At 47.5% G+C, this 19,854-nt stretch overlaps 1 protein-coding gene and 1 long non-coding RNA gene across 5 annotated transcripts in view; one reads left to right on the top strand and one right to left on the bottom strand.

The window, feature by feature from the left end:
- Nucleotides 1-791: 791 nt before the first annotated feature.
- LOC123275582 (liver carboxylesterase-like) overlaps nt 792-19,854 on the top strand; it is a 33,290-nt gene continuing 14,227 nt past the window's right edge. Inside the window, exons 1-7 of one of the 3 annotated variants that reach the window (XM_070500335.1) lie at nt 792-2,767; nt 5,616-5,820; nt 9,220-9,364; nt 12,367-12,500; nt 15,210-15,363; nt 16,458-16,562; nt 18,407-18,511. In XM_070500335.1, the coding sequence (XP_070356436.1) occupies nt 2,716-2,767; nt 5,616-5,820; nt 9,220-9,364; nt 12,367-12,500; nt 15,210-15,363; nt 16,458-16,562; nt 18,407-18,511 (900 nt within the window). In that variant the 5' untranslated portion in view covers nt 792-2,715. Of the gene's footprint in view, nt 2,768-5,615; nt 5,821-6,355; nt 6,495-9,219; nt 9,365-12,366; nt 12,501-15,209; nt 15,364-16,457; nt 16,563-18,406; nt 18,512-19,854 lie in introns of those variants that run through there. The other 2 variants (XM_014827610.3, XM_044761516.2) reach the window with 2 other exon arrangements.
- Nucleotides 2,640-5,565, bottom strand: LOC123281731 (uncharacterized). 2 transcript variants are annotated; one of them, XR_006521413.2, is made up of 5 exons: nt 5,061-5,565; nt 3,597-4,463; nt 3,345-3,460; nt 3,067-3,123; nt 2,640-2,777 (listed from the first exon to the last, which is right to left on the bottom strand). It is a non-coding gene; the product is annotated as an uncharacterized lncRNA (long non-coding RNA). The 2 variants fall into 2 exon arrangements; XR_006521414.2 differs by having other exon boundaries at nt 5,065-5,564.

Genomic DNA, 19,854 nt, shown 5'->3' with positions numbered 1-19,854 from the left:
GAAGGTAGAGCCATCAGCAAGCCCTCCACCACCTGGTCACCACCTCTCCCAGGAACCCCAGCACTCCTGGTTCCAACCATCCTTCCAGGCAGCCTGAGAATCCAGACACGGTCAGCAGGAAGACTTGGCACATAGAAGGGGCAGACATGGAGGAGATCCTAGAAGAGAGAGGCCACCTGAGCTCACCCACAGAACCAAACATGTGCTTAAGGCCCAAACAAGGTCGGTTTCTCAAAAAGTTTTTAACACTGCCACAGAGTTGTTGAGAGTATGGGCTGCAATGTTATGCAGCTTTTGTTCAATCCTCAGCTCTTCCCCATACTTGCTGTGTGACTGTGGGCCAGTTCCTTGACCACACTGAGCCACAGGAGATAATAGCACCAATGCATTGGGTTATTTTGAGAACTGAGATCCTACAAACAAAACACTCAACCCAGTGTTTGCCACACAGTCGAATGTCTGACTGAATAAAAGCTGAAAATACAAATAAGCGTAAACACTCACAATACTATAGCCAGCAAATGGCTATTGTAATACTAAATAGATGTATATCCTTCCAGAATTTTTCCTATGCAAATGAAGATATATGTTTTTACTAACATGGGTATTACACATGACATGATTTTTTTTAAAAGTTTCTTTTATTGAAATATGATTTACATACCATAAAATTCACCTTTTTAATAAAGTGTACAATTCAGTGGTTTTTGTATATTCACAAAGTTCTGTATCCTTGCCACTATCTAATCCGTGAACATTTCCCTCACTCCAAATAGAAGCCTCATACTTACTGGCAGTCATTCCTCATTCTCTCCTCCCCTAAACCCTGGAAACATCTAATTTCTGTCCATGTGGATTTGCTTATTCTGGACGTTTCTTATACATAAAACCATACGATGTGGCCTATTGTGTCTGGGTTCTTTCATTAGTGTAATGTTTTCAAAATTCAACCTTGCAATGAGTGAAAAGATTCTTGTTGTAACAAGTATCTGTACTTCGTTTCTTTTTATGGTGAACAATATTCCATTGTTTGGATAGATCACATTTCATTTGTCCATTCATCAATTGATGGATACTTGAGTGTTTCCACTTTGTGTACAGGTTTTTAATGCTCCTATTTGTGTACACGTTTTTGTATGGACATGTTTTCAATTGTCCTGGGTAATAACCTTGCAGTGGAATTCCTGGGAGATATGGTAACCCTAGTGTTTAATTTTTGAGAAACTGTCTAACTGTTTCCCAAAGCAGATACAACGATTTTACAACCGGGGCCTGCTCAGTGGTGTAGTGGTTAAGCTCGCACGCTCCGCTTCGGTGGCCCGGGGCTTGCCGGTTCAGATCCTGGCTGTGGACACACATTCCACTCATCAAGCCGTGCTCTGGCAGCATCCCACATAGAAGAACTAGAAGGACTTACAGCTAGGATATACAACTATGTACTGGGGCTTTGGGGAGAAAAAATAAAGAGAGGAAGATTGGCAAAAGATGTTATCTCAGGGCCAATCTTCTCCAACAATAACAACAAAATACCTAAAGTACAAAAAATACCCCATTATTTTATAACGTGTTTTTTCCCTTTCACAATAGATCATGACTGTCTTTCCTTGTCAATAAATAGCTGTGAGCGTCACTAGTTTGAGTGAATGCATTGTATGTCCTTAGCCAGCTGTACCAGTGTCTATAACAGATTCCCCATTGTTGGACATTTAATGATTCTATGAAACAGGCTTTGAGCATCTTGCTTGCATCCCCAGCAGGTAAATGACACTTTCCCAGGTGAACCCAGAGCACTTTGCATCCCTCAGTTTTGGTGCTTTCACATTACATTGCAATTCATACCCCCACACCCCATCTGTCTTAATTACTACACGGTGAACTACAAGAGGAGATGGAACATATCTTGAATTCATCTTTGTATTTATAACACCTAGCATAGTGCTAGGCTTGGTAAATTTTCGAGAATGAATGAATGGATAAATGGAATAATGAATAAATGGAAGGACAAATGGATGGATGCATGAATGAATGAATATAGCCAGGCACTGTGGGGGGATGGAATTCACTACTCTAAGAACCTTCTGCCCAAATATCCCTGCGTCTAGAGGTAGTGAGTTCCCTGCCCCTGGAGGTGTGAGACAGGAAGCTCAGTCATTTGGCAGGAATATTGTAAAGTCAATTTAGGCAACAGAAGGGAGCCTGGATGCAATTTAAGATGCTTCCAAACCTGACAGCATAGAGCCCTATGCAATAGAAGCCCAGGGAAAAGAAGAGATTGGTCCTCAGTTCCCCAGCAGAGCAGCTGCGGGGCTGGGAGTTGCTGTAAAAGTTTTCAAGCTTGTTCTGGGAGCCCAAACCAAAGGCATCTGTTGCTTGTACCTGCCTTTGGGAAGCTCACAGTGCACTGAGGTTAGCATCCAGGAGAGGGGAAACCCTTATGTAACAAGTTGTTTGACCAGTCTGTGGCTGTCTGTAATCGGAGATTTTACTCAGTGCTGCTCAGATAACAGGGTAAACTCTGGGTGGGTGTGGTGTAGAGGCTCCGAAAAGGCCCAGAGAGATCCTTAGAGGGAGAGAGCTTCTCTGCCTGATTAGGCCATTGGCTGGGAGGGTGGCAGCTGCGGGGCAGGGCAGGGCGGGGCTCTGGGGCTGACTGCACAGCCCCTCCCAGCAGCGCTGAGTCCTGCAGGTCCAGGAGCTGCTGTCCTTCCTTCCGAGATGAGGCTCTTCGCTCTGGTCCTGGTCTCCTTGGCCACTTCCACAGTTTGGGGTGAGTCCTTCTGAAACACAAACAGGGGGGCACCTTGGAAATGCTGGTCCAGGGACGAGGTGAGGGAGACGACGTAGGACAAAGGCGTGACAGGTCCGGTTCTGCAGCAGCTGCCCTCCAGACTTGGATCGCCCAGCCCAGACCGTCCTCTCCAGGGGAGGATGAACACCTCGAGAATTCAGCTGATTTCCCCTTGATATTAGTCCAGATATGGCCAAATCATGGACAGTGGCTTAGCAGAATAGAATTATTCACTCTGGCTGAGAGGGCGCAGGTTCCCGTCTCAGCTCAGCACTCACCAGCTGTGTGTCGTTAGGCAAGGTTCTTCACTCTCCTGTGCCTCAGTTTCCCCCTCTCTAAAATGGAAATGAACACAGTCTCTAATTCATTGGACAACTGTGAGGAGGAAATGCATTGTTGTTTCTACAGAGCATAGTTCCTGGCATGAAGAAAGTGCAAAATAAGGATTCATAAATAAAGGGTTTGTTCTAAAATAGCATACTAATAGAAATTTGAGGTATGGTAAGACCAACAGAGCAGGAGACGACTACCATTGAAAAGGCAGTTTGTTACTCACAGTTCCCAAGGTGAGGGGCACACTACCACCATGGTGGGCCTCAAGGTGAGGCACTGGGCAGGTCAGGAGGCAGAGGAAGAGGGAGGAATTGTGGCTTAGAGTCTTCCTCCTGGGTGCTGCGGGAAGGACGGGTGAGGCAGAGTAAGCAGGGTTAGGAGGGCAATCAAGAGGTGGGGCAGGATAAGCAGGTATAGTATTTGGACCCAAAGCAAAGTACTCTGGTGCCTGGGCTTGTCCACAGTTGTCAGGTACCTGATCCTGGAGTGATTAGAGCAGGATGACAGTTGCCTGGCATGTAAGAGCCCCATGAAGAAGGCGGTTGGGGTGTGGGCTCTGGCAAGCTGGAAGGACCAGCTGATTCCTGCCTCTAGGGAGGGGTGGTCCCTCCAGGGTCAGCAAGGCCCCTGATGTCAAAGCATCTGATCAGAGAAACTAAAAGACACGGTTAATACAAGGGTGCAGCAAGGGACCTCAGAATACATCTGTGCCATTTGATAGATGGAGAAACTGAGACTCAGACACAGAAATGGACTTGTCCAAGGTCAACTGGAAAATCACAAGCTGGAATCTATCTGTGCCTCCTGAATCCAGCACTGTCCTGACAGCCTAGGCTGCATCTGGGTTTTACCTTCTTTCTGCTGGTGTGACACCATGAGAGGCCTGGAACTGAGTGTAACTACAGAGTAACAGCCAAATCAGGACACATTATTCCCAATCAGCAGTCACCTCCTGGCAAGTCCATCCCATTTCCATCTTCAGAAAGTCCATAGTGGCTGCCTCCATCTCCTCAGCTTCCTCATCTGTAAAATGGGCATACGAACAACTACCTAGCAAGGCTTTTGGGAAGATTAATTTAGTGGACCTGGAATGCACATCCAGCACATAGGAAGTGCTCAGTATATTAACATTACCTGTAACACACGTGGTAACTGCTGCTCTTACCACTATGGATGATGCCTCTCACCCCATCGCCCACTTTGTCACCCTCGGCATCTGGCTTCTGTCCACTTCATCTCTCCTGAAGGTTAGCACTGGATATTCTTCTTTAAGAGCAAGTCTGGGTTATTCTTTCTGCTGTGGCCACACACTTTGAGGGAGATGCTGTCCTTTTGTCTACATCTAAAGGAGAGCAGTTGGGAGGACGAGAGGCTAGACATCATTTCCTACGAGGAATGCTGGAACCAGCTGAGGACGGACAAGAGGAGGCCTGAGGGATGGGCAGGCTCAGGGGTCTGCAAGGCCGCTGCCACATGGGAGCTCAGGCCGGGCCACAGCAGGTAGAAGCAGGGCTGATGTGGAAGCTGCAGGCGAGGAACTTCGGCTCAGTGAGGAAGAGCTGTCTGCTCCACAAGAATGGAACAGATGGGGATCTGACCCCAGTCTCAGCCCCTCTGGACGACCCTGCTCAGAGCCACCAGAAGAAGCCTCTTCAAGCTGATGCTGTCACTCTCCCGTACTCTAACAGTTCATTGCTGCTCATTTACCCACAATAAAGCCCAGATCCTTAGCCTGGCATTCAAGGTCCTCCAAAACATGAACCTCTCTCACCCCAGGATTATTTTCCGCTCCCCATAGACTCCCTCTGCCTCACATGGGCCATCACTCTTCCTCGGGCAGGCCTTGCCTTTTGCTGTCTCAGAGCCTCGCCTCGGCACATTCTCTTCTCAGCTCTATACCTTTATTCCCCCTCGGCCATCTCCCCCTGCTCAGTCTCACCTACTGTGAGTTCCAGGTCCAAGGTCACCGCCTCCAGGATGCCACCAATCAGAAGGCCTCGCTCCCTCTTCTAACTCCTGTAGGACCTTACTGGTCCCTCTCTCAGGACACTGACCACTGTCTTCCCAGCAGTAGGGTCGAGCGTGTATGTGGCTCATTCTCCCCACAAGGCTCAGAGCTTCTGAGAAGAGGGGCCGCCTCTTGTCCATCCTCCCATCCAGCACGCAGCTCAGCGCCAGGATCCTCGTGGGTAACTGTCTCCAGGGCTCCTGAGAGCGCAACCCAATGTCTGCTTCACTCCCAGCAGCTCTCCTCCTTGCATTTCCTTCTCACTTGATGCCGTTGTACCTCCGTGTCCAATTTGCTCCTTAAGACAGCCCTGGGAGTTAGGAAGGACAGTTGACCTCCTCTCCCTTTTACATAAGAAGAAACTGAGGCCTAGAGAGTTGAGGTGACTCATTCAAGGTCACATGCTGAGAACGGTAAGACCCAGATGAAATTCAGGTCAAACCTTTCACTGCTGACATGTGCTCATTTCCTCTCGCTGTCCCACAGGGCACCCATCCTCGCCGCCTGTGGTGGACACCGTGCAGGGCAAGGTCCTGGGGAAGCACGTCAGCCTGGAGGGATTTGCACAGCCCGTGGCCGTTTTCCTGGGGGTCCCTTTTGCCAAGCCCCCCCTGGGATCCCTGAGGTTTGCTCCGCCGCAGCCTGCAGACCCATGGCCCTTCGTGAAGAACACCACCTCCTACCCGCCCATGTAAGCCGGGGGCTTTGGCATCTTTCAGTGGGTGTGTGCCTCAAAGTGACGCAGGAAGGAGCCAAGGCCATCCTCTGAGTGGCTCATACTTTGTTCTGGAATCCTCAAGATATTGTAGATCCTTAGAGACATTCCAGAACTCTCACGGCATTCTAGAGCCCTCTATTCAACACATGGTTATTGAGCATCTACTGTGTGCCAGGCATGCTCTAGGTCCTGAGATCTGTTAGTGAACACAACCAAGATCCTGCCTTCACGTAGCTTAGATTTAAACAGGGGAAACAGCCAATAAAAAACATGCAAATTAATAAATGAGCTATGTAATGTGTTAGAATATGATAACTTTTTGGAAAAAAATTAAAATTTGCTCACATGGGAGGGACCAGAGGTAGCAGTTCTGTTTATTCTTCTGTCTTGAACTTTGCTATAGTTGGCAAGTGGAGTAAGCCAGGCAGTGTATGGGTGGGGAGGGCCTGGGGTGTTGAGCAGGCAAGTTCTCAACTCCCAGGTGTGTCTAGCTGCTCAGTCACAAGCAGAAGAGTGGGTCGTGTGTCCTAGTCACTCTGGACAAGCCGGGCAAAGAGGACTTGCAGCTGCACCTCGGAGACACGAATGCCTCCATGCATCCAGTTAGACTTCATTCTTCTCAGCAAGGCATTTCTCGGAATCTCCAGGTTCCCACCTCTTGCCTTCTCTTCTTTTCTTTCCTTTTTCCTCTTCTCCCCTTTCTTCTTTCCTTTAAAAATAATTTTCACTGTTTTTATTTCTTGATTGTAAGTGTAATGCATACTTATTACTGAAAAGTGCGGGAGTACAGGTAAGGAAAGGTAAGAGAATGAAAATCCTTTATGATTCCACCCCTGGAGAGAACTGCGCTTCATGTTTTAGGTTCTGCTCTTCCAGTCTTTCATGTGTTGCATGTTTTCTCTCTTAAAAATAGAACCACCCAACATTCTGCACCCAATTCAACATGGGGAGTTTTGTCCACACTAGCTGGAATTCAACTCAATTCAGACACTATTTACCAGGAGGTAGTATCAGATGCTACGAGTTAAGAACTCAGTCCCACAGGACTGTCCTCTCCTTCAGATGCCCATCACAAGTCCACATTGTTGTCTGTGCTTCTGATTGACCAGCTATAAATCAGACATTCCCATGGCACCCTCCTTGAGTTCCATTAATTTTCTAAAGCAGCTCACAGAACTCAGGAAACTGGTTGACTCGCTACATTACTGGTTTATTACGAAGCACATTAAAGAATATGAATCAACAGCAGATGAAGAGATTCCTAGGGTGAGGCTGTGAAGAAAGCAGCTTCTGTTCTCATGAAGTTTGGGTCTGGCACGGCGGCACGGGGAGGCGTTCTGGTTCACCAACCTGGATGCTCTCTGAGCCCTTGTCCATTTGTTTTTTTATGGATGCTTCCTTACATAGGCATGATTGGTTAAATCTTTGGCCATTGAACATTAATTCAACACCCAGCCTCTCTCCCTTCCCGAGAGGTCCGGGGGGTGGGACTGAGAGTTCCAGCCCTGTAATCACTGATCGGTTTCCTGGCAACCAGCCCACATCCTTAGCCGAGGTCCAAAATTCACCTGATTAATATAACAAACACACCTTTATGGCTCTCATCTCTTAGGAAATTCTAAGGGTTTTAGGAGCCCTGTGCCAGAAACTGGATGACAAATAAATAGATATTTCTTATTATAAATCACAGTATCCCATCACTCTATACGGATAGTTTGGATGCCTTCTTTGCTCACTTTTAAGTATGTCATGAACGTCGTTCTATGTCATTAAATATCACAGTCTGACATTTAATAGCTGAGTTACCTCAGGGATTGAATCATCATTTCTTTACCTGATCTCTTATTTGGGTCACAGTTGTTCTTAATGTTTTTGATAATATATATAGCATGAATAATATAATTAAACATTTATTCACACTCATGAATATTTTTGGAGAAGTTCCAAGAAATGACTTTTCTGAGTCAAAGAATATGCCCTTTTTGTAAAATTTCCTTCCAGAAGTGTCCCAACTATACACCTTCCATTAATGTATGAAAAGCTCCATTCACCCCGAACATTTGACAATGCTTGAGGTTGTTTTAAAGAACGTGTTTTTGGCTAATGGATACGCAAAATAATAATAATTATTATCATAATTATTATATATATACTTTGGCTATTTATTTTGCATTCATTTGAATACCAGTGATGTTGAAGTGTTTTCTGCTTTTTTGACATTTGATTTTTTTATTTTATGAATATTATTCCCCTTGCTCTTAGTGATCTCAGACAACTTCCTCCAGGGTGGAGATCAGGAAGTCATCTTTTCAGGCCTGACTCTGCCTCCTGACAGCTGCGTCATCCAGGCACCTTAGTGCCTCAGCCACCTCATCTGCACACTGGGGGCAGTGACATCTGCCTTACATTGAGACTCAGAAATGTTGCTTTTAATGTACTTGGAAATCTAAGCACTCCATAGTATGGATCTTTCTGTCTGTGTGAACGAAGGATCGAAGGATTTCTAACCATTCTGTGCCTCGGTTCTCCTGTATATAAAATCTGGGTAATAATAGAACCTATGTCACGGGGCTGATTTGAGGATTAGATGAGTTAATACACAAGGAGTATAGCACCTGACACGCTGGGAGAACTAAGGAAATGTTACCAATTATACTCTACGCTGGACCTTCATGATCTGTTATTAGGGCAACCATTAGTGCTTGTCTGGGCTGGATGACAGTAGAATCTTAATATGTCAGGGCTGCAAGGCCCTTAAAGAAATCTCTCCCTTCTCCTAGATCTGAAGATTGAGGATTAGAGCAGGGAAGGTATTCAACCAAGGTCACCAAGCTCATTAATGGCTAACACAGGACTAGAACACAGTTCTTTTAACGTTCTCCCACAAATGTTTCTCCTGACATCTTGTCTGCCCTGAATTTCTGCCATTTGAGTGACTTTTCATGGTTTATGGAAGTCTCCTGGGACTAGAATGCCTGGTTTACCTGGTGGAGGAACATGGTCACCCTGCAGCCCACCACACAGAGCCCAGCGGAGAGCCAGGCTGTGTCCAGGGAGTACAGGAAATGGTCCTCTCCCAGGCGTAGATGTGGCCTCCTCTCCTTGACCCAGGGCAGCCCGAAGGCTCTGGGAAGGGGACAGGTGCCAGGCTTCCTCACTATACACAGTCCTGGAAGATCTTAGTGAGTCCCAGGGCCCCCACTCAGATCCTCAGATACCTTCCTGCTCATTCCAGTGTCTCAAGTGTGGGAAGAGCAACTCTGTTACAGGTCTAACCCTCCCAGTCCAAGGCCCGGCCTGACCTTAGGAGACATCTCGTTGCTCAGCTCTGACAGAACCTCAGGACTTCTTCTTTCTCCCTTCCCCTCCCAGGTGCTCCCAGGACCCAGTGGCAGGGCAGATAGCCTCAGACCTCTTTACCATAAGAAAGGAGAACATTCCTGTCCAGTTTTCTGAAGACTGTCTTTACCTAAATATTTACACTCCCGCTGAATTGACAAAAAAAAGCAGGCTGCCGGTAAGTAGTGGCAACCACTGGTCAAGGTTGGTGAGTTCCAGCCCCCCAGGATCTTCTGGTGGAGACTGGAAGAGGACGACGACAGTTTGGAGAGGGGCCAGCACCAGCCATGTTTGTTTCAGGGCCCCAGGGCTTTCTTTACCCACCACAGCCAGACCTCGTGACCACAGGAAACCGCAGGGGATGAAAATTTTTCCCTTCTTGCCCTCTAGGTTCTTTGGATGACCTATTAATTAAAGTGACACAAGACAGATTAACAGGAGAAAAACAATTTTATTTTCATAAGTACATGAGGTTATCAAAATTTGAGCATCAAAGAAATGACTGAAGCGAGGAGCATTTATACATTTTAGACAAAGAAAAAGTTATTTGTGAAGATTTGACAAAGCAAAGGGGTTTGAGTTGGAGTGAAAAGTTAAAGAGGAAGTGACAAAGGTTGTTCATACAGCCTTCTTGGCCTTGACTTCCCCATCTCTGGTGATAAGGACGCCTTTCACCCTCAGGTGCAGGGAGGGTACGCTTCACATGGGAGACTTATTTCCTGCTTTCAGGAGACAAAAGAGGGTTAGAGTGTCCTGGCACTGGCTGTTTCCTAGGAAATTTTTTTAACTAAATTTAATTCCAAATAATCAATATACTAAAATGGCATGTTTTGGGGTGGCATATTCTGCTCCCCTTCAACCTCAGTTATCCCGAGTGACAGACATAGGATCTTTTGGGGAGTTTGCTATACATCTGTAATGTATCTTTCCATTTTTCCAGGTTCTCTTGCATTATAGAGAAAGAAGAATGATTACTCTTGGTTGCTAGGTTAGGAATCTGATACCCAGAGCAGCTCATATATAATTTCCAATAAGGACAGAACTGAAGGAATCGTAGAGATAAGCCAACAGCCCAACCCGTCCTTTACAGATAGAGAAATTGAGGCCCAAAGAGAGGAAAGCGAGGTCACACAGTAGGGTTGGCGCAACAAGAGCATGAGTCTTCTGATTTTCACACGCTTGCTCTTTGACTCAGACTAGGAAACCGAGCCTGTGTGTGGACTTTCCTCAGCACACAAAGAACCCTGCCTCACAGTGTCTCCTGATAAAAGTGTGGAGAACACAACGTGATGAATCCAAGAAGCACCTTCTTTGGACTTTGGCCAACTCTCTGGGACTTTTAGCTAATTTCCCTCCCTAATTCACCTTGGCATTGGCTGAAGACCCAGTGAGTCAGCATTTCCTGAATAAACAGAAGCCCAGAGATGGGGCCGGCTTCCAGATTCAGTGTGGAGGTTGGGGAAGGGTCTTCTGGAAAAGAAGGGGGTCCGTGGGTTGGAGAAGGGAGGGGTATGAGCTTCCTGGGTTCTCCCAGAACACACCTGGCATGATGCCCAGGAGAGGAGAGGCATCTGTGAACTTGTGACTAGAAGTGGCACTGCTCATGCTTGGCTCAAAGAGGTGGGACAAAACTTCGCTCACTCATTCATTCATTCTTCTGTTTTGTACTCAGTGCTGCCCAATACACAGAGCTAGACTTGGGGGTTAGGAGAAAGGAGGAACATAAAACCATTACCAAGCAGCCCCTGCCTTCGAGGGTCTTACCATCTGGGCTGCACAGACGGACACTAACTTCAGTAAATCTCTGCTGCCCCAACCTTGGCTCAGCCTTCACTCAGAGATGACTCAGACTCAGCCGCTCCGCCTGGAGGCAGGCGGGGCTCAGAGGTGTGGAAGGAACAGGGGCTCTGGAACCTGCAGGCAGGAGACCTCTAGCTATGGACACAGTTCCTGGAACTTTAGGGCCCAGGTTTAAATCCTGGTTCTGCCTTTTACTTGCTGAGACACCTGGCTCTTTTCCCTCAGAACTGGAGTAATCACGTATAAATATTCAGTGATGACCGTCAGGCTATATCTCAGGGCCTGCCGAGGTATCCAGGACAGTGCTCCTGACACGTCACTTAGAGCTGGCCGAAGGCAAGATCTTCCTCCTTCCCTAACAGCTGACCTACTGCACCCTGGACATTGGCTGCAGTGTGCTGGGTGGCCCATCATGTGGATCTGGAGCCAGACCGCCTGGGTTCAAGTCCTGCTTCCACCACTTATTAGCTGTGCGACCTCGGGCAGGTTAAGTGCCTCAGTTTCCCTGTCTGTTAAATGGGGCAATAGCAGTCCCTACTTCATGGGTGGTTTAATTTTAAATGCTGAGTATAGTACTTGGCACATAGTTCGTACTATGAGTTCTTTTCTTTAAATAACAAAATTCTTACAATATTATTATTTTAGCTACTCTCACTTCCTTGCTATGTGAGCTCTTTAAATGCAAGAGCCATGTCTTGTAAATTGTTGTGTCCACTCTGATCCTTAATTCTTATCACAGTCCCCAGCACATAGTAGGTCCCAGATCATGTTAGTCAAATGACTGAGGACTTCTTGGAGGACGTGGTTTTTAGGTTGTGCTTTGGAGGATTGGTGGGATTTGGGGATGTAGAGAAATCGGGAGGAGGCAGAGCAAAGGCATATCAGGAAGACATACCACTCGGGGCATGTGCGCTTCTTGAGATAATCATTCACGCATGAGAGAAGTTTAATTCACTGCATAAGAGATAACTAAGATGAAGCTGAAATACAAGGGCTGTGGCATGCAGAATATTCTGAGCTGAGGGAGGGGTCCACGGACGAGGGTGATAGGAGTGTTGGGGAGAAGATGACACCTATAGCCTTGACTGTTCCCATGACGGTGTTCTGAGCATGAAGAGCCCTTGTAGAAGATGGCACTGAGGCTGGGAAAACAGGCAGGGGCAGCCAGCATGCATTGAGTGGGGTGGTAGCCTGGAACCCAGATAGGAGAGTGGGGAAGGAGAGTGACAGATTGCTCCAACTTTGTGGGACACTGGTGGACTTTGGGTAATGGCCTCCTTGAGTCATGGCTAAGAGATAGGCGACCAAACCAGACTTCATCTTGGGGTCCTTCTCAGATCTGCTGCTTATAAGCGGTGTTGTTACTTCCTCCTTATCCAGGTGATGGTGTGGATCCACGGAGGTGCTCTGATGGTAGGTGGAGCATCAACCTATGATGGGCTGGCCCTCTCTGCCCATGAAAACGTGGTGGTGGTGACCATTCAGTACCGCCTCGGCATCTGGGGATTCCTCAGGTAAGATATTGGACTTCCTCACTGTGCATTGGCCCCCAAAGCGAGGGTACTAGGACCCCACTCTTGTCATGTCAGCTCTCAAGGGGATCTTTACTAAATTCCCTAGTGAGGCACCCAAGTCCCTTCATAACTGAGCTACACCTCCCTTCTCATTCCCCAGCCACACTGGTCCGCTTGCTTCGGAGCTTTTGCATAAGATGTTCCATCTGCCTGAAATATCTATTCTTTCAAACTTTTATTCATCCTGTAAGATCCTACTCAAATGTTTGTTGCTAGTGCTTTTGAGCCAATTCTGTCTCCTGGTGACCATGTAAGGAAGAGACAGAAGCTGCCCGATCTTTTTGCATCATCCTCTCATCTTCTGGCGCTGTATCAGACAATGTTCTGCTGCTATTTATGAGGTTTTCATGGCCTATTTTTTAATAAGTGTTTGGCTAGGTCCCACTTTCTGGTCTGCCTTGGTCTGGAAACTCTGCTGAAACCTGTCTGACATGGGTGACCCTACTGGTATTTGAAGTACTGGTGGCAGAGCTTCAGCATCACAGCAACACACAGCCACCACATTATGGCAACTAACAGACTAGTGGTGTATTTCCCTGACGAGCAAACAAACCTGGGATGCAACGGTGAGAGAACTGAATCTTAACCCCTAGACCACTAGGCTGGATAACTCACGTTACCTCCTCAGAAATGGTCATCTCCTTTTCACCTGTGCTGCCCCAGCACTTGCAACGTGTAAATTGACAGTTAGCATCAGCACAGCAGTTATAGGCTTACACATCTTACCTCACGGGAAAGTGAGGAAGGAGCAGATTCATGGTGGGAGCTCAGTGAATGCTTGTGGGTGACGGAATGGGTGGCCAGAGCTGGGAGGTTGTTGCAGCATCTGATCTCAATGCACAGTCCTCCTAGGAAAAGTCAGGTCCACTCATCCCATTTCCTTCTGCTTTTGGGGCACCCATGAGTCAAGGCTAGAGTCTTCTCCATTGAGCCTCCATGGAAGCAGGAACCAGGTTTCCTGAAGGACATAGTTGCTAGGAGCATTTTCTGAATGCACCAGCCCCAGGACCTCTGATCCTCAGATAGCTGATGGGTGGACTGGTGGAGGGGTGGACTCCTCACTGGAAAGACCTATGGAGCTGGAGGAGAGTTATCCCAGGTGAGTCATGACTCGGGATATATTGCCTTCATTGAGACTGCTTATCTCTTTCACCGTTTCTCTGCTCCCCATTACAGTCAAACTGCTACATTAGTGCTCCCCGCTTCCTCTCCTCCCAGTCTCTCCTCAAACCTATGTCAATCAGGTTTTCACTCCGACCATGCCACCAGACTGTTGTGGTCGAGGTCACCAATGACCCACCAGCTCTTGGCCCAACCTTGGCCACACACCATCTTGGCAACATCCACACATGATGGGTCACACCCTTTTGAAATACTTTCTCTCTTGGGTCCCGGTCACCTCCTACCTCCTGGACTGCTCCTTCTCAGCCCCGTCACTGGACCCTCCTCCTCCCTTTCCTCTTGCCTGTGTGTGTCTCCCTCTCCATCGAACACTGGTGTCCTAGTGACCTCAGGGGGCACTTTCACAGCTCCTTATCCCCAATTTCTTCTTTGAAACCCAGAAGGACATCATTAACTATCTCCTTATCCCTCCTGCTGTCTCCACTGGACATCAAAGGGCATCTCACACTTTATTTGGACAAACTAAACCCTTGACTCCCACTGTCCCTCCCCCAAAATACTCCTCTTTTCCCCACAAGGCTCCCTGCTCAGCTGCTGGCAATTCCATCCTTCTGCTTTCTCAGGATAAAAGCCTTGTGGTCAGCCTTGACTCTTCTATTTTTCTCACATCCCATATCCAGTGGACGAGAAAATCCTCTGGTTCCACCTTTAGCATTCATTCAGAATCTCAGCCACTTCTCGTCTTCTTCTTTGCACCCACCCTAATCTGAGCCCTTTGTGCCTCTCACCTGGATTATTGTAACAACCTCCACTTTTATAATCCTGCTACTTTTATGCTCTGTTTGATCTGCACAGTAGCCAGAGTGATCATCTAAGACACAGACGGAGTTATGACCTTCCCCTGCAGTGACTTCCCCCCTTACTTACAATGACATCCAGTCCTTACCAAGGCCCACAGACCCTCTCTAGCAGCATGTCCTACTCTCACACTTTGTTCACTGAACCCCGGGATCTCTGCACTTGCTGTTTCCTCCACCTGGAATTCTCTTCTTTGGATATTTGCAAGGCTCTGTGCTCACTCATTCAGTTCTCTACTCAAATGCCACAGCCTCAAATAGTCCTTCCCTAGTCATGTGGTCTGAAATGGGATCCTACTGCCCCACCTCCGCCATTTCTCTTGCCAGGTTTTATTTTTCCTGAAAGCACTTTCACTACCGTAGTGTGAGCTCTACGTAGTGTGAGCTCTAGTCAGAGGCTTAATTTTTTGGTCTCAGACTTGTTCCTGGCTCTTAGAACTGTGTTTGCACAGAGCAGACACTCAATAAATAGATGCCAGATGAAGGAATGTAGAACCCACGACGGAACAATGCTACAGGAGAGGAAGGCAAGTGGAGAGCCCTGGGTCAGGGCTGTGGAAGCCCTGTCTCATTCCAGAAGGCTCACCTAGAGTTCCCAGCCGAGTCTGTGGTCCTGAGAGCCCTGCTGTGACATCTCTGTTCCCACTCCACCCTGTTCTCTTTCTCACAGCACAGGGGACGAGCACAGCCCCGGAAACTGGGGTCACTTGGACCAGGTGGCTGCATTGCACTGGGTCCAGGATAACATCGCCAACTTTGGAGGGGACCCAGGCTCCGTGACGATCTTTGGAGAGTCAGCAGGAGGTGAAAGTGTCTCTGTTCTTGTAAGTGTTCCTGGCCCTCTTGTGGCTGTGGATGGGACTTAGTGGAGACCAATCAATCTAGCCATGGGCACCTTTATTCACAAGACCTAGATTCAAAGCTGAGCCCACACTGCACAGCATCGGATGGTAGAGAGCTAATGGCCCAACTCTCCTTGACCCCCAGGAAGCTCAGAGCTCAAACAGCATCCTGGGGCCATAAAAATGTTCAGCCACACCTGCAACATATCTCATTTTCTAACTTGGTTGTGCTCTCTCTTGCCTTCCTAATCATTTTCCCATTAGGGCTCATCTCACTTCTCTTGGGATGTAGGGGTGGGAATGCATTATGAATAAGAGGAGGCAACCTTAAAGGTTGGGCAGAGTGTCATGGTTTGTCTTACAGCCATATGCATGTCAAGGGGACACGGGCACAAAGATCGGGTCAGGGGCCTCCTCTGAGATGGTCTGAATGTTTCTCCATGCTCAGAGGGAAGGCAGTAGTCCCTGGGATATCTTGCTAGTGGTAGTGGGGCTGAGGGAAGAAATGGTGGAAAACCAGACTAGAAGGTGCTAGGAGCTGTAAGGAATCCTCCAGCTGCCTCACGCTTGAGCAGAGGGTCAGCACTATTACTGTTTGTTTTTGGGGGTTTTTTGTTTTTTTGGGGGGGGGAATATTGTCCCTGAGCTAACATCTGTGGCAATCTTCCTCTATTTCCTATGTGGGATACCACCAAAGATGGCTTGAGGAGTAGTGTGTAGGATCACACCTGGAATGTGAAGTAATGGAAATGCAGAATCAGAGCCATGTCTTTAAAGTGTTGTTAGGAATTCCTAAGCATCTTTCAGATACTTTTGATTGTTTTAATTAGCACGCACGCTGCACACATCCTGTTCTGTCCCTCGCTCTGTGCTCCTGGCTGGCTCCAGCTGAGGGAGGTTTTCTTGGAGAATCGGGTCCTGGGGTCAGCCTGGGGAACAGGCCAGGCCAGGACCTGTCATGTCCACTGAGCCCCAGGGTCTCCAGGGGAGGGGCCAGGGCAGAGCTGTGGATGAGACTAGCTCTTCAAGACCCCTCCTGTGAGCGTAAACTCTCTACATCTCCACTTTCCTCCCAGGTGTTATCTCCACTGGCCAAGAACCTCTTCCACCGGGCCATCTCTGAGAGTGGCGTGGCCTTCACTGCTGGCCTGGTCCAGAAGGACTCGAAGGCCGCAGCTCAGGTGAGTCTCACAGTGGGATGCCCCTGCACCCTTAGCTCTGCTCTCCTGGAGTCGTCAGGGTTCTTTCTTGTCATGGGATCCAGCTGACATCCTCAAAGCATCACAGTAGTGAGAATGGCTGGGTGGGAAGGGCAAGGAGACACGTCACCCAACCTCCCAGTTATCCAGCTGAGCAACCTGGGGCAGGGTGTGTCAGCAGCTGGCCAAGATCAGAGAGTGATGGGGCAGAGCTGGACTCAAGCTCATGATTCTGGACTGCCAGCACTGTGTACTTTCCAAGGACCACACTTCCCAAAGTGTGCCAAGGTGGGGTGCCAGGCCAGAGTGGGCAGTGGAGTGTCACTGTGTGTTGTGTCTCTCAGGGTCTCAGTTCTGGTGAACCCACTTTCAGCATGTGAGCCTGGAGTGGTTCCTCTCTGAGGGGCTTGTGACTGGGGGTGGTTCCTTGTGACTACGGGAGAATTCACTCATTGATCCATTTATTCATCAATGAATAATTTTGATATACCCAATATCTAGCAACCTTAGGAAGCTTTCATTCTAATGCAAGGCACAAATTATTGAAAACATAACCAAACAAATTATAAAATGTTAATAGTAACAAGAGCAATAATGGAGAGATACATGGCGTCATGACAGAATCCAAAAGGAGCAATTAGTCCATGAATAGGGGAGGGTATCAGGAAAGGCTTCCTGAAAAGATAGTCAATGAGTTGAGATCAGAGGGATGGGCAGTAATTTACTTGGTGAGAAAAGAATATTTCAGGAAGAGGGAACAATATGTGCAAATGTCCTGTGGCATGAGGAAGTATCTCGAATGAGAGAATGAGACAGGCTGATGTGACCAGAGCAGAAGGAGCAGAGGGAACCTGGAGTGAGCTGAGGATGGGGACATTGCGGGGGCTGCACAGGACCCTGGTGAGGACTTTGTCTTTATCTGGAGACTGTTAGGAAGCCAAGGAAGAGTGAGCCACAGGAGGCTCAGCTGAGGAGAGCCTGCTGGAGTCGGTGATGTGGGGCATTTACGTAGGGCTGTGAGAGCTGGTTTTGAGGAGCAGTGGGGGCACCAGCCAGACTTAAAGGGGCTGGTGAGTAGGAGGAAAGGAAAGGAAGACACCAAGAATTTTTAGAATTTTTTAGAATGTTTTTCAGAATTCTCTGTTCATACACACTGCAAGTCCACCTGACCGTCCTTTAGTTTTAAGGGGGAATATATTTAAAGGAAACAGAGGTGGCAGAGATGGGACTGGATTTCGCTATCAAACTGGAATAAGACATTGGCAAAATGAAGGGAATCTAAGACACTTATTCTCTCTCTCAATCTGTCTCTCTCTCTCTCCTCTACTTCTCTCTGTGACTTTTTATTTATTCAACAAATACATCCTGAGCATTGATTCTGTGTCAGACACTGTACTAAGGCTCTGGGGATCCGTGCACACTCTCCATGGCCCCGCCATTGTGGTGCCTGCCTCCTCTCCGTCTGCATCTTCTCCTCTGGTCACTTTGTAAGTTACTTGTCTGAATCCAAATGTCTAGTAAGTAGATGAGCTGAGATGTGAAGCAGGACAGAGTGATTCTGGACTCCATGCTCTTAGCCCCACTCCCGCAGCCTCTTCTTCGATGTTCAGCTCTGAGATCGTTGTGCCCGTTCTCACAGAGACAAGGCAACAGAGACAGAGGCTGTGTAATGGGCATGACTGGCACCAGGACCCACACCTGCTGGTCTAGAGTACTTTCTGCCACCCCTGCTGCCTTTAGAAATTGAGGTTGGGATGGAACAGCTCTTTATTGACCAAGGGAAGAGACATGGCTCTGAATTCTGCTGTCACCTGTGATCTCTGCAGCAAATTGCTGTGTTTGCTGGGTGCAAAAGCACGACCTCGGCTGTCATTGTTCACTGCCTACGCCAGAAGACAGACGACGAGCTCTTGGAGTTGTCGCTGAAGATGGTAGGTGCATCCATTCTCGTGGCCACACTAGCCCCCACCCTGTAAACTTGGCCGCAGGTTTCACCATTTCAGCTGTCCCCTCACCCCAGAAAATCTACCTGGGACAGTGTCTCACCTCTCAGGAGCAGTGTCAGCCTCTGAATATGAATGGGGAAATTCTTTTTTTCTTTTCTATCATGAAATATCTCAATCATCAACAAAATCAAAAAAAATAACATAGTGAGCATTGTGTAATAATCCTGCAGCTTTGTCAAATCTTATCATTTTGCCTATCTTACTTTCAGATATATTTTTAAGAACCAAACATTCCACATTCCCAGAGGTAACTACCATCCTGAATTTGGGGGATGGGGACATTAAGAAAAAAGATTTCCGGAAAGGTGGAAACAATTTATCTTGACTCATTTAGAAACTGCCTCAATTACAACCTAGTGGTGGCTTCTATATTTTCGAGACTCTACTTCAATTGTGATTCTAGGATAACTACACATCCATCCATTTATCCATTCATCTTCTTATTTTCCATCTATATGTCCACCAATGCATCCAATTCATCAATATCGTTTCATCAATTTAATGTCAATGTATCCATAACTTTCATTCATGTATTATTAATGATCCTGCCACCATATGTCCTCACTCCATCATCCATCTCTCTAAAATCAGTTATCCATCTATCTCCTATCCACAAGTTATCATCCATCTAGCCACTTATCCATCCAATTCACCCATATGCCATGTATTAATAAACTCCATCAATCCATCCATCCACTTGTCCATCCATCTATCTATCCATCTACCTGTGCTGAGTGTATGACTGGGTAACAGCAAGGGTTATGCAGACGAATTGGATGCACTGCCTGCTCACAGGGAACTATTCAATGAAAAAAACACTCATATACATCCTGGGTCAAGTGTATTGGGAGTACAGAGAGGGGAACCATTCATTATAGTCACAAGGATACTTCACAGAGAAGATGACATTTGAGGATTTATGGATGCCTATTTCAGTGGGTCATCACAGGGAAGCTACGGCAGGACAGATGCCTAGAGAATGCAGCATCCAAGGACAAGAGGAAATCTTCCCTTTGTGGGAGAATGGTGTGAATGTGAGCCCAGGAGTAGCCTGAGCCCCCGGACTCTCTGTCTGCACCCTGGGCTCCTGAGGATACTCCTGGACCCCCAGGGACAGCATCTAGGGCTAGACTCTGCTTTATTTCCATGGGTTGAGTCCAGTGTGACCCTAAAATTGGATCCTGGGTTTTAAGGCTCAACTAAGGTGACCAATGTGTTCAAAGAATTAAAATAGAACTTTTTTCTCATGCCTGGAAAGAGGCAACTTT

The sequence above is a fragment of the Equus asinus genome, chromosome 28, assembly GCF_041296235.1.
Source record: "Equus asinus isolate D_3611 breed Donkey chromosome 28, EquAss-T2T_v2, whole genome shotgun sequence".
Classification (NCBI taxonomy): domain Eukaryota; kingdom Metazoa; phylum Chordata; class Mammalia; order Perissodactyla; family Equidae; genus Equus; species Equus asinus.
This window is presented reverse-complemented; position numbering and strand designations above follow the sequence as displayed.